Source organism: Mastomys coucha, unplaced genomic scaffold, assembly GCF_008632895.1.
Source record: "Mastomys coucha isolate ucsf_1 unplaced genomic scaffold, UCSF_Mcou_1 pScaffold20, whole genome shotgun sequence".
Taxonomy (NCBI): Eukaryota; Metazoa; Chordata; class Mammalia; order Rodentia; family Muridae; genus Mastomys; species Mastomys coucha.
The window spans coordinates 63872670-63887691 of NW_022196903.1; the positions used below are offsets into that span (position 1 = coordinate 63872670).

Sequence of the window (15022 nt, forward strand, 5' to 3'; positions counted from 1 at the left end):
TTCCCCGCTCTCACCTATCTGCCAAAAGGCTTGACTCTGTTGCCTCGAGAATATATATATTCCGTTTCTTTAAGTAAAGTACACACCTCGATAAGAACCCTTTCCTGGTGTGGTCTCTTTTCTCCCTACCCGCTTATCTTACAGAATCTCGAGTTCCCCTGTTCGTGAATCACCCACGGAATGAAGTGAAACTGCGGGCCGGTTTCCTTCATTAGTTAACTCAATTTACATTCTAATCACAGACCTCTCTCCTCCCAGTGTCCATCTTACTCAGCTCTTCCCTCATATACCCATCCCTTTCTCCTCTGAGAAAGGGGAGGTCTCCAGCACACACTGTGTACCAACCTGCTATGGCACATCAAGTCACTGCAGGACTGGGCACATACTCTCCCATTGAGGCCAGTCAAGGCAGGCTGGTTAGGGCAACGGGTTTTACAATCATGCAACAGAGTCAGGAAGAGTGTTGCTCCAGTTGTTGGGGGACTCAAATGAATACCAAGCTGCACATCTGTTACATATGTGTGGGGGATGGTTGGAAAGGCTCTAGATTCAGCCCATTAACACTGTTTAGTTGGTTTTCAGTCTCTAGCAGCCCCCAAAGGGCCCAGGTTATTTGAGTCTTTTGGTCTTTTTATGGAGTTCCCATCCTCTCTGGGTCTCAGTTTTTCACAAGAGTTAGGAGTTCCTTGAACTCTGATGTTTGGCTGTAAGCCTCTGCATCTGTTTTGGCCAGTCACTGGATGGAGCCTCTTACAGAACATTATGCTAGGTTCCCCTCCATCCTCTATTTCCCTCCCCATACCCTGCCTGCTGGATTCTCCAGCATTCCCAGCAGTAGTGAGGTTTGACCTTTCCCTGCTGTGCTCCATCTTTAGGTCCAGACAGCCACCTGCAAAAATGGAGGCCTGCAGCCATCAGGGACCACCAAGTGAGACTCCTCATTCAATTCCCTGCCTGTTGGCCCCTCCAGGAAACCCAGCAGTGAGTTCTTCCTATCCCCTCTGCACTTCATGTCCTGAATTACAGCTCTGCCTGCTTCCCTGGTGTCCTGCTGCAACCCAGGACATCCAGGTGAGATCCTCATATCCCAATCATCTGCCCTCTTCTCCATCAAACCCAGCAACTGTGAGGTCAGCACTGTCTTCTTTGTTTCATCTTCTGGTCCATACCTCTATCAGCAATCCCAGAGGCCTACAGCCATCAGGGACTACCTGCTTTGCTTCCATCCCTGGAGGCCTGCTGCAAACAAGACATCCAGAAGCTTGAAGTCATCAGTGACTACCAGTATCCTTGCCTGTGTCCTTGGAAGCCTGCTGCCATTCAAGACAACTGGCTCTACTTGCAATCCCAGTGGCCTGCTACCATCAGGAGACTTTACCAGCTTTATCTGTATCCATGAATGCCTGAGGGACTATCAGGCCCGCCAACACAAAAGACTGGGAGCTTCCTTTTTTCACTAGCTATTTTATTTATTTATACTTCAAATGTTATTCCCTTATTTATTTCCCCCTGGGAAACCCCCTATCCCATACCCCTTCCCCCTGCTTCTATGAGGGTGTTCATAGTCTTCACAGGACCAAGGGCCTCTCCTCCCATTGATGCCCAACAAAGTCATCCTCTGCTACATATGTGGAAGGGGGGATGGGTCACTCCATGTGTACTCTTTGCTTGGTTTAGTCCCTGAGAGCTCTAGGAGATCTGGTTGTTTGATATTGTTCTTCTTATAGGGTTGCAAAACCCCTTTAGCTGATTGGAAGCTTTCTTAATCCTCAAACTGTCTCTCTGTCATATTGGTATGTTAGTGGTTTATAAATGAGATCTGAACATCCTTATCACAAATTGTTTAATGTTTTATATCTGGAAAGTTGCTGTATAAAATTATATATTTAGAGCAAATAGAAGAAATATGCATATTGATTAAATACATATTTAATTTCAATAACATTCTGGTTTAATGTTAGCACATTAATATCAGAAAAGTCATATGGATATCAAATACCATAAGCTTCCTTGTAGTCAGTTGATTAATGATATACATCTGGAAACCTGTCTCCATGCATACATTAGACTGGCCTAGAACTTATGTACCCAAGGCTGGTTGTAATCTCATGGTTCTGCTTCTGTTGCTTCAGATCTGAGATACAGATATAAATCTTTGTCATGATATTTGGTTTACTTTTCTGTTTCTTGTACTTTACACATAATACTAGATTTATAATTCATCTCATATGCAGTTTCATAATTCAATAAACTGAATTCAGTTATTTCATGTCTGTTATTGCTATTGAGTTTTGTTCACACTCATTTTTTTTCCTTTGGATGTAAACAATCTCTGATGCTATGGTCTACTGGTCTCCGTAAATATATTATTTGATTTAGGTTGGTTATGCCTCCTTCTGGAGAATTTTGGAAGTATGAGCAAGACCATATTTAGCCAATTTAATCCTGATAATTTCTAGACTTCTCTAGAATATGCCTTTGTGGAATAATCCCTTTTAGTATCACTGGTGTCCAGGCATGATGAGGTGAAGAAATCTGGTTTGCTTTGTTCAACAATCCCTAACTTAGAACCCTCTTTAAGTTCTCTGAAGTTGTGGGAAACATGATTGTTGGTTTCTATTTGGTTTGCCTTTACTTTGAGAGTAATGCTTGACTGATCCTAGGAAATGTTCCCCCAGGATTTCCACAGAGCTAATTTGGGCTTCTCCTTGCATCTCTCTCTCATGTTTATTTTTGAAGTTTGGGCCCAAATATCTGAGGCACTGTTTATGTTCTCCTTATAAGAGTAGATCTGGAGATGAGAGACAATGAACAAATTTAGCCTCAATATATGTTGACTTACCTCTTTCCCTATCCTATCCATGTCCTAGTATCTTTTATATGACATTTTTCTTACTCTGCTTACTTCTTGTATGCTTGTGATTTTTCACAGCATATTTTATCTAGAATTATCAATCTGAGATAGGTTTCCTAAAATTTCTACAAAAGTCACCTGATTTAATTGTCTTGGATTTGAACCCAAACCAATTATATTCCATAGTAGGTTCCTATTGGAGACGAAGAAGCCAATCACTTTAAGTATTTCTTTATGCCCTCTCTCATGACATTTTTGCCTGTTGATTGACACCAAGCACTAATACACACATTGCCCAGGCATTTCCTTTTGTATTTTCTGTCTACTTTGCATGGGTTCCTCCAACCAAGCGCAGCTGCTCAGAATTTATAAACCAGGCCTTTACATTGTGACTGAACTGCATCAGACAGGCAGGGGGAGCAACATGGAATCACAGACCCATGTCCTCATGTTCCTGCTGTTCTGGGTATCTGGTAAGAAATTTAAAGTATTAAAACCTTTCCAAAGTTTCATCTTTGTGATAAGAAATTTGCAATATGTTTCAGTGTGTGCTATTTCTTACATAATAATTTTCTGACATTATGACATTATAAGGACATTTAAATGAAAAGCATCAACTGTTGTTATAATCTATGTTTTTGTATATATGCATTTTCACTGACTATACATTATTGCAGCTACCTGTGCAGACATTGTGATGACCCAATCTTCATCCTCCCTGGCTGTGTCAGTAGAACTGAAGGTCACTATGAGCTGCGTATACACTGTGGCTTCTAGGGTCTTAGGTCTGACACTAGGCTTGGTAACAAGTGCTTTTATCCTTTGTGCAATGTTGCTGCTTCTTAAACTTCTTTATTGTTCTATACTCATTTTACACAATTTCATAATAAAAAATCTTTCGAGTATATCATATGTTTTAACCATATCTACAAATTTTCTCATTTCCCTTCCCTCTTCCTGTAGTGGGACTATCATTGACCCAACAGCAACATAAATATTGATGCAGAGGCTTTTTAATATTTTGAAGCTTAGGCCTTTTGCCTGGCAGTCTCGCAGTTACTCTAACTTGATTAGTCCTGGCTCTAAGTCTCTCTACATGACCAGCTCTAACTGTGTGCCTAGCTTTGGTTCATCTGTTCACCTCTGTGTTCATTGACTGAATCTACCACATGTCTCTTCTTCCAGCATTCCTCTCTCTGCCAGTAAGTTTCATCTTCTACTTCTTGTCTGGCTATTGGTTTTTAAATCTTTGTTATAGTCAATTAGATACAGTTTCAGATTGCCTTAGGAAGGTGAGGAAGAATCAATATTTACAAAGTTGCAAACCCAGTGATGGGTCATAGAAATGACAATACACGAGTCCTGCCAGCAGCATATAGCTCTCTGCCTGTGCATAATTAACAAGTGAACACAGAGACACACTTTCATACTATGTACCCCAACATCTTGTTATTTTTACTTTCTAGTCTCCCCATCTCTCTCTATCTCTTATTCTGTCTCTTCTTTCTATCGTAAACACACACACACACACACACTTGTGTGTGTGTACACATAGATGAACATACACACATGTAAACACATACACACATTTACACATTCAGAGATACACACTTACACACATGTATCCACATGAACTTTAAAAAAAAAAACATATTTAGGATCCACAATGGAAAGAAAATACGTTATCTGTTGCGCTTGTTTCTGTGGCTACATATGAAATCTTTTTATCTGTTTTTGTTTTGTTGTTGTTGTTGTTTGTTTTTTCTTTCTTTTTCTTTTTTTTTTTACTGTGGAGACTGAGGTGCTAGATACACCCATCCTGAATATGACCCAATGGGACAAATGCTCTGTCTTCAGAATATCATGTCAGTCTGGCATTGGATTTTGGAGTAGAGTAAGGGATGACTGTGCTTATTGACAATGATTTGTGTTTCCTGCTCATGTCTCTCATAATCTTAGTTCCTGAGGACATTTGTAGATTTGAGTGGAGTAGTGTAATCTCAGTGTAGTGTAATTTGGGGAGATTAGTAGTGTAAATTCCTAGTGAAAACAAGAAGAAGCTATATCCTTTAACTCTTGAATAAGATCCAGTTGCTTTGACTTCTTTCTCAGGATCACACCATGAAAAGCACTATTGCCCAGTCTGTCTGGGCTGGTGCTCTGAGCAGACATTGAGCACAAGCTCTGCAGCCAGTCCCACAACACCCAGAGGAAGCTCTAACAAGCCCAGGATCAGAGGTGAGGAGGACACAACATCTATCCCAACACCAGGAGTAACTGGGACCAGCAGGACCCAGGCACACAGGAACTCCACCAGTCCAGTGGAACTGGTTTGTTCTGGTCAATCTGGGCCAGAGCCCTGAACAGTTTGAGCACAAGCTCCACAGCCAGTCCCACAACACCCAGAGGAAGCTCCACTCCCAGGCACTCTAACAGGCCCAGGATCACAGAATCCCAGAATCACAGGATCACAGAGACAGATTGAATCTGAGGAGTTCTGACACAACAAGGATCACAGGAAGGACAGGCTCCAGTCAGATTTAGCAAGGGCAGGTAGCACTAGAGATAACCAGATGGCAGGGAGTAAGCATAAGAAATAAACAACACAAACGAAGGTTACTTAGCATCATCAGAACCCAATTCTCCCACCATAGCAAGTCCTGGACACACAATCACACTAAAAAAGAAAGATTCAGATCTAAAATCACTTCTCATGATGATGATACAGGACTTTAAGAAAGACATAAATAGCACCCTCAAAGAAATACAAGAGAACACAGGTAAACAGCTAGAAGCCCTTGAAGAGGAAACACAAAAATCACTTAAAGAACTACAAACAAACAAACAGGTGAAGGAAATGAACAAAATCATCCAGAATCTAAAAATGGAAATAGAAACAATAAACAAATCAGAAAGAGAGACAACCCTGGAGATACAAAACCTAGGAAAGAAATCAGGACTCATAGATGCAAGCATCACCAACAGAATTCAAGAGATAGAAGAGAGAATCTCAGGGGCAGAAGACACCATAGAAAACATTGACACAACAGTCAAAGAAAATGAAAAAGCCTCTATATCTGTGTTAGTCAGGTACTATCAGAGTCTCTCAGCAGATAGATATATTTAGGCTGGCTTTTCCTTCCTTCAGTCTCTGTTCCACAGTTAATCTCTGCAACTCCTTCCGTGAGTATTTGGTTCCCCCTTTTAAGAAGGAATGAAATGTCCGCCTTTTGGTCTTCCTTCTTCTTGAGTTTCTTGTGGTTTGTGAGTTGTTCTTCCTGTATTCCAAACTTCTGGGCTAACAGTCCCCAATGAAGGAGTTAGAGAAAGGACCTATGGAGATGAGGGTTTTGCAGCCCCTTAGGACAAACAACAATATGAACTAACTAGCACCCTCAGAACTCCCAGGGTCTCAACCACCAACCAAGACTGATCATAGTGGGTCTGATTGTTCTGGCAGCATGTATATAGTAGAGGATTGCAAATTAGATCATCAATAGGAGGAGAGGACATCGGCCCTGTGAAGGTTCTGTGCCCCAGTGTAGGGGAATGCCAGGGCCAATAAGTGGGAGAGGGTGGGGTGGCAGGCATGGGGAGGGGGGAGGCAACAGGGGTTTGTTCTTGTTGTTTTTGTTTGTTTGTTTGTTTTTTGGAGGGGAAACTGGGAAAGGAGAAATTTTCGTGAAATAAAGAAAATATCTAATTAAAAAACAAAACAAAAAAAAAGAAGTTGAAAAAGCAAAAAGATCCTAACCCAAAACATCCAGGAAATCCAGGAATCAAAAAGAAGACCAAACCTAAGGATAATAGGTATAGAAGAGAGTGAAGACTCCCAAGGTAATGGGCCAGTAAATATCTTCAACAAAATTATAGAAGAAAACTTCCCTAACCTAAAGAAAGAGATGCTCATGAACAAACAAGAAGCCTACAGAACTCCAAATAGACTGGAAGGAAAAGAAATTTCTCCTGTCGTATAATAATCAAAACATTAAATGCACTAAACAAAGAAAGAATTTTAAAAGCAATAAAGGAAAAGGTCAAGTAACCTATAAAGGCAGGCCTATCAGAATTACACCAGACTTCTCACCAGAGACTATGAAAGTTAGAAAATCCTGGGCAGATGGCATACAGACCCTAAGAGAACACAAATGTCAGCCCAGGCTACTATACCCAGCAAAACTCTCAAATAACATAGACGTAGAAAGAAAGATATTCCATGAGAAATTTAAATGTACACAATATTTTTCCACAAATCCAGTCATACAATGGATTATAGATGGAAAGCACCAACATTAGGAGCAAAACTACACTCTAGAAGAAGTAAGAAGGTAATATTTGAACAAACTCATACAAACCTAATTCTACCTCTTAGAACAAAAACAACAGGAAGTAATAATTACTTTTTCTTAATGTCTTAATATGAAAATTAATATTACCAACATATCCTAATAGATTGAAATCCCAAAATATGAGGAATTAGAAGTTTGTTGACTGTCATCCAATGGTCTCTCTAATTTGGTAATTGGAGAAATAGATCCAATATTATACAATCCATATACACTTTCAGCTTGTTTGTTTGTGACAGTGTCTTGCTGTGTACAACATAAGAGTCTTGAAATCTTGCTTCTCCTATCTCAACCTCTCTATTAGTAGTATTGTTTGTGTATTTGATGTTTTTACACTATACTATGGTTTTCAGAACAGCTTACATATTTCAAAAGTATTTATATACCCCCCATAAAAATACATAGATAATTAAATTGGGAAGGGGCTTGTAAGAGAACAACAAAGAGTGAGACTGGATGCTTTGCTTGATGTTTGTAACTCTTGTATCAAGTTTGAAGAAGATGACTTTATAACTTACTCTTTCTCTGAGATGAATTCTTTTCCAAATTATTATAGCCAATGAACCAGATTCTTACCCTCACCTGATGTCTGTGCCACTCTCCAAGCCGAACCATTGTTCATTGAAACAGTTGGTAAATGGATAGACCATCCTTAATATACACACCATTTCTTAAATGAATGTAACCTGTTCTATGTGGGCTGAGAATAAAGTCACTCACTCAAGTCAAATGGCTTTGACCATAGCAGGAAATCTGTATCCAAAAATCATGCCTATAATTCATTCCTTGGCACAGCAGAACTGTCAACTCTCAGCTTAGATACAATGGAAGTGAAATCCTTTGGTGATGTGAGGGTCATTGACGTACAGCCTTATTACAATGAAATCCAATGTCTAAAAATTGTTCTTATTTTAGGCTTGTACCACAGTAAAAACCAAGATTTTAAGCTCTACTAAATAGAAAACAAACAAACAAATAAAAAGACTTTATATATTTATGTTCTTTTAAAAAATACTAGTAGTGATGTATTATTTTAAAATATGCATAATATGTTTGGAGTTATTCAAAATTTATATTGAGAAAAATGCATGTACTTTTAGTATTGCTGCAGACAAGCATCTACATAGACTGTTAAATTGATTGTTGTTAAACAACTTTTATAATACTCATTTTTATTGTTATGATATTTTATAAATTTTAAAGTATAGGACAAAAAAGATATTGTAGGTATTGAAGGGGGGTCTCAGGGAGAAGTTGGGGTACAAAAGGGAAGCAAGAATGTGATTTAATTCTATTTACTTAAAATATGTTTTTAAATGTTAACAAATTCAGATAAATTGAAATCATGTATGTTTTCTCATCATAATGCAATAAAATATAAATCAATTAAAAAAGACAAAAAAAGCACTGTTGCTTGAAAAGTTTGGTATTGTTGAGATTTGAAAGTGTTCCAAAAATTCTCAAATTCTTTAGAGTAGAGTATCCATAAAGCACTTGTATTTATCTTATGGTTTTAAAAATTATTTTTGGCCCCCCAAGATCTCTCAAACACTGGGCCACATGGAAATAGAAGATGGGGAGAAGGTATGGGATGTAGAATAGTTGGAGAGTACATGGGGGAAGGAATATCATATGAAGGGTAGAAAATAAATTAATTAATAAATTTTTTTAAAATTGGTGGTTCTTTTTGAGAGAGAGGAGAGAGAGAGGAGAGAATATGAAGTTGGGTGGATAGAAACGAGGATCATTTTGTTGAGATCTCTAGCTCCTGCTAAGAATATACAAAAGACAGGGATGGAAAGGCATGTAGTAACTAAACTTCCAAGGAATGTGGCTTTTCATAGTCAGACTTCTGGAATTATTTTCACTTGCAAAATGAGATCATCAGAAAATGGAAAAGACCTAAGCATGATGCTATGTACCTGGAATCTCAGCACTCAGGAGGAGGAGGCACAGAGTCCATGGGGTCAAATCTAGACTGGCCACTATAGAGCATTGCAGTTCAGCTTGGACTAATTAGTGAAACCTTTTTTCAAATGTTTAGAAGTCCAATCTAATATATGTTGTGAAAAATAAAACATGGTAAGAATATAATCTGTATTTGAAAGTCAGACAACTAACAGTCCTAAATATATGAGGTTCCTGTTTTCTTTTTTTACATGAATGGGTAAAATTTCTTCAAATTTAGTAGTGCCACCTATTCAAAAGATTAATAAAACTAAAACAAATTCTTTGATAAATTGAATAGAGATTAACATTAATAAGGAAATTAACTATAACAGACACAGGGAAACATATACACCAGTATAAACACTTTATGGCTCATGATTTTACTTTTTGTCTTAAGTCACTATTCTTATGATGAAACACCATAAAAAACAATTTGGGGAGAAAAAGGTTTACATCCCTTATTCTTCCACATCATAGTCCATCACTGAAGGAAGTCAGAACAGAAACTCAAACAGGCCAGGGCAGGAACTAATGCAGAGGCCACTGAAGGATGCTGGTTATTAGCTTGCTCACATGTCTTGCCCAGCCAGCTGTCTTATAAAACTCAGGACCACAAGCTTAGGGATGGCCTTACTGATATTTTAGGGGGTCTTCTCACATCGTTTACTAATTAAAAAATGTTCTACAAACTTGCCTATATATCAATCATGTGAAGGCATTTAATCAGTGTTCTCTACTCTCAGATGACTCCATTGTGTATCAAGTTGGCATAAATTTATCCAGTACACTTTTTTTCAAGAAACCTGCAGATCTCTTTTAGAGTTGTCTAGAGAGGAAGAAACATGTGAGAGTTGGAATCTCACTGAGAAGCAAGCCCAGGTTTTTGTTTAGACATAGAGAACTTTAGGAGGAAACTCCTTACCCTGCTGATAGTAATAGCTTACAGAATAGTTGACCTCTACAGGATTAATGGTGTGTGAAATCTGTCTCAGACCAACTACTACTGAACATAACAGAAACACCAGACTCTACATTGAATGCTTCATAAATCAGGACTATGGGAGTCTGTTCTGGGTTCTGCTGATATCACTGCATACTGTTATTGTACAGTGTGTCAGTGATGCTCTCACAGAACTTGCAGGATATGGTGTCCATTTGTCCCAGAAACAACCAAGTAAGCTGAAGACTGACTGGTTCAGCACAATGTCCTGAGTAGATCCTAGAATGATAAATATGCAAACACTACTGTTACAGGCATACTGAAACCATCTTTTGTGATACATATGACACCTGTGACAACTGTCACAAGCATCATTCTGAACTATTAGGAAATAAGTGGGAAAACGTGCAAGTTAAAAACAAACTTAAAATTCCATGATTCCAATGATCAAGATCCCAGATTCATGGGAAACATGGCTACAGGAGTAGCTCACCATGTTTTGCTGCACTGTCTCACCTGGTACTCAAGGCAGCAGCAATGGTATCAGGAGTATAGTTGACCCCAGCTCTGAGAACTGGCTCCTCTTCTGGTCACAGACTTTTAAGACGCTTTCAGCATCCTAGGCCTTGACCTAATGATTCAACATGCAAAGTAGCTCAGTAAAGCTCATAATCAGAGGAACAGCTGCTCTCATCTCAGTGGTCGGTAGGGTTGGCAAAACCCTTCACAGACCAACTCAAACACATCCTAGGGGATTTTATGACTGCCCTGTTCAATTTTAACCTCATTTCTATTCAAAAACTTTTATATATTTTAATAATATTTCCCTTTCCCCAACTCCTAACAGATTCTTCCTTCCTCCATACCTACCCAACTTCATATCCTCTCTCTGTCTCTGTCTCTGTCTCTGTCTCTCTGTCTCTGTCTGTCTGTCTGTCTCTCTCTCTCTCTCTCTCTCTCTCTCTCTCTCTCTCTCTCCCCCTTTCTTTTTGTTTAAAAACAAAATTTTAAAATAGTAAGACAAAAATAAGTGCTTTATAAATATCCCACTGTAAAGAATTCAAGAGTTTTTGGAACATTTTCAAATCTCAGCCATATCAAAGTTTTCAAGCAACAGTGCATTTTACATTGTGATCCTTAGAAGGAAGACAAAGGAAGTGGATTTTATTCAAGAGTTAAAGGATATGGCTTCTTCTTAGATTCAAGAACAATTTACGCTACTGAATAGGCTTCACCCAAAATCTACAAATGTCCTCAGGAGCTAAGATTATGAGAAACATGAGCAGGGAACACAGATCATTGTGAACAAGCAGAGTCATCCCTTAATCTACTCCAAAATTCAGTGGTAAACTAAAAATATTTTCTGAAGACAGAGCATTTGTCCCACTGGATAATATTCAGTATGGGAGTATCTAGCATCTCAGTCTCCACAGTCAAAACACAGATAGAAAGACTTCTGAGTGATATGTGGTCCCAGAAACAAGGGCAACAAATATTATTTTCTCTCCTTTTTGGATCCTAGATATGTTTTATATAAGTTTCATATGGGTATGTATGTATATGTGTTTATCTATATATGTGTGCATGTATGTATGTGTATATATGCGTGTGCATGTGCATATGTGTATGGTGTTTGTGTATGTATGTGTATGTGTGTATATATGTATGTGTATATATATACATATATGTATATGTATATATATATATATATATATATATGTTTTAGAGAGAAAGAGGAAACAGAATGAGAGAAGAAAACTAGAAAGAAAAAAATAACAAGATGTTGGGGTACATAGTGTGAAAGTGTGCCTCTATATGTCCAATTGTTAATTATGTACAGTCAGAGAGCTAAATGCCGCCAGCAGGACTCTTGTATTATCATTTTTATGGCCATGACTGGGCTTGCTATTTTGTAAATATTCATTCTTCCTTACCTTCCTAAGGCAATCTGAAACTGAATCTAATTTACTATAACAAAGTTTTAAAAACCAATAGGCAGACAGGAAGTAGAGGTGAAACTTCTTGGCAGAGAGAGGGATGCTGGAAGAAGGGACATGTGGTAGATTCAGTCAATGAACACAGAGGTGAACAGATGAACCAAAGCTAAGCACAAAGTTAGAGCTGGCCATGTAGAGAGACTTATTGCCAGAACTAATCAAGTTAAAGTAACTGGGAGACTGCTCAGCAAAAGGCCTAAGCTTCAAAATATTAAAAAGCCTCTGTACCAATATTTATGTTGCTGGTGGGTCAATAACAGTGACATTTTATGTAGAGGAAAGGGTAATGGAAATGGGGAAAGTTAGTAGATATGGTCAACATATATGATGTACTTGAAAGACATTTGGTTATGAAATGTGTAATATGAGTACATATCAATATAGAATTTTAAGAAGCAGCAACATTGCACAGAGGACAAGGGTACTTGCCACCAAGCCTAGTGTCAGACCTGAGACCCCAGAAGCCACTTGGCAAAAACAGAATGAACTCCTAGTTGTCCTCCAACCTCGACAAAAATGGCACTGCACTTATACATCTATACATGTACACATACAGAGACAGAGAGATAGAGATATACACATGTATATAAAGATAATTCATTAAAAGGATTACAAATAAAAGAGTCAGAAAAGACAAAGAAAAGTCAGAAAAAGATGGATACCATTAAGGAAATAAGAAAACTGTCTAGGAACTAGAAAACATAAAAAACAATTTTTTTTCTATACACTCCTAACAAAAACACAGTTTACAACATCACCACATCAGCCCATGGGGTCTTCCATTATATACCAGATGTGTAGAACTATAAAAAGATAAATCCCTCATATTCAATTAACAGGTTTGTGGTAGTTACATAATTTGTTACAGAAGGAATAGAGAAACAATACTGTGGGTTTTCTGCATTTTGGTGTATAGAATTTTTATACCAAAAGACATAAGAGGCATTAGACAGATTATTTTTCATTGGGCTCTGTAAACATTTTCTCCAGTATTTCAAGCACACCACCTCTCAGGCTGAATGGGGAAGTGTGCATGCCCAGTGCTGTGTGTGGTGTACACAGCTGTTTACACTCTCAATGAGGTTTGTGTAGGAGGCTGAAGCACTGTGGGAGGAGTACCATAATGCTGCTGACAGTAATAATCTGCCAGGTCTTCAGCCTGCACACTGCTGATGGTGAGAGTGAAATCTGTCCCAGATCCACTGCCTGTAAAGCGATCAGGGACCCCAGATTCCCTAGTGGATGCCAAGTATATCAGCAGTTTAGGAGGCTGCCCTGGTTTCTGTTGGTACCAGGCCAAGTAGTTCTTTTGGTTTCCACTAGATAAAAGGCTCTGACTGGACTTGCAGCTTATAGTGACCTTCTCTCCTGCTGACACAGCCAGGGAGGATGGAGATTGGGTCATCATGATGTCCGCACAGGTACCTGCAATAATGAATAGTCAGTGAAAATGCATACATACAAAATCATAGATTATAACATCAGTCAATATTTTTCATTTAAATGTCCTTATAATGTCATAAGAAAATTATTATGTAAGAAATAGCACACACTGAAACATATTGCTAATTTCTTATCACAATGATGAAACTTTGGAAAGGTTTTAATACTTTAAATTTCTTACCAGATACCCAGAGGAGCAGGAACATGAGGACATGGGTCTGTGATTCCATATTGCTCCCCCTGCTTGTCTGATGCAGTTCAGTCACAATGCAAAGGCCTGGTTTATAAATTCTGAGCAGCTGGGCTGGACTGAATGAAGCCATGCAAAGCAGACAGAAAATACAAAAGCAAGTAATGCCTGGGCAGTGTGCATGTGAGTTTTCGGAGTCAATCAACAGGCAAAAAAATGCCATCAGAGAAAGCATAAGAAAACACTGAAAGTGATTGGCTTCCTCATTGCCAAGAGAAATCTACTACAGGACCTATTACATCTGAGTTAAAATAAAAGATGTATTTAAATCAGGTAACTTTTGTAGAAATTTTAGGAGACCGATCTCAGACTGACTATTTTAGAAAACATGGTAAGATATGCTGAAGAAAATCACAAGAATACAAGAATGAAACAGAGTAAAAAAAAATGTCCTATAAAATATAGTAATGGATAGGAAGGGAAAGAGGAAAGTCAAAAATATTGAAGCTAAATTTGTTCATTGTCTCCCATGTCCAAATTGACTATTATAATAAGAACATGAACAGTGCCTCAGACATTAGGGACCCAACTTCCAAAACAAACATGGGACAGAGATGCAAGGAGAAGCCCAAATTAGCTCTGTAGAAATACTGGGAGACATTAACTTAGGCCTAGGGTCAGAGAAATTTTCATCTCAAAGTAAAGGGAAACCCAACAGAAACCAACAACCATCTTTCCCACTTCAGGGAACTTAAAGAGAGTTCTAACTTTGGGGAAATGGTGGAGAATAAAAAACACCAGGTTTCTTATATTTTTTGGTTGTGGGCCTAGCCTTTAACGGCTGAGCCATCTCTCCAGTCCAAAACAAACCAGGTTTCTTCACCTCATCATTCCTGGACACCAGTAACACCAAAAGGGTTTATTTCACAAAAGCATATTATAGAGAAGTCTAGAAATTAGCAGGTTTAAAACTGGCTAAATATGGTCTTGCTCACTCTTCAAAAATTCTCCAGAAGGGGGCACAGCCACCCTAAATCAAGTAATGAATTTACAGAGACCAGTAGACCATAACATCAGAGATTGTTCACATCTAAAGGAAAAAAAATTGTTTGAGTGTGAAGGAAGATCAATCGCAATAGCAGACATGAAATAACCACCTGAATTTAGATTAGTGAATTGTGAGAGTATATATGAAATGAATTATAAATCTAGTATTATGTGTAAAGTACAAGAAACAGAAAAGTAAACAGAATATCATGACAAAGAATGAGATTCACATCTGTATCCCAGAACTAGGAACAC

General features: G+C 38.4%; 1 gene segment (V, D, J or C); it reads right to left on the reverse strand.

Moving 5' to 3' along the window:
- Positions 1-13153: 13153 nt before the first annotated feature.
- Positions 13154-13845, reverse strand: LOC116099913. The segment is given in 2 exon segments: positions 13154-13512; positions 13712-13845. Coding segments are annotated over 2 exon segments (408 nt in total).
- Positions 13846-15022: the final 1177 nt, after the last annotated feature.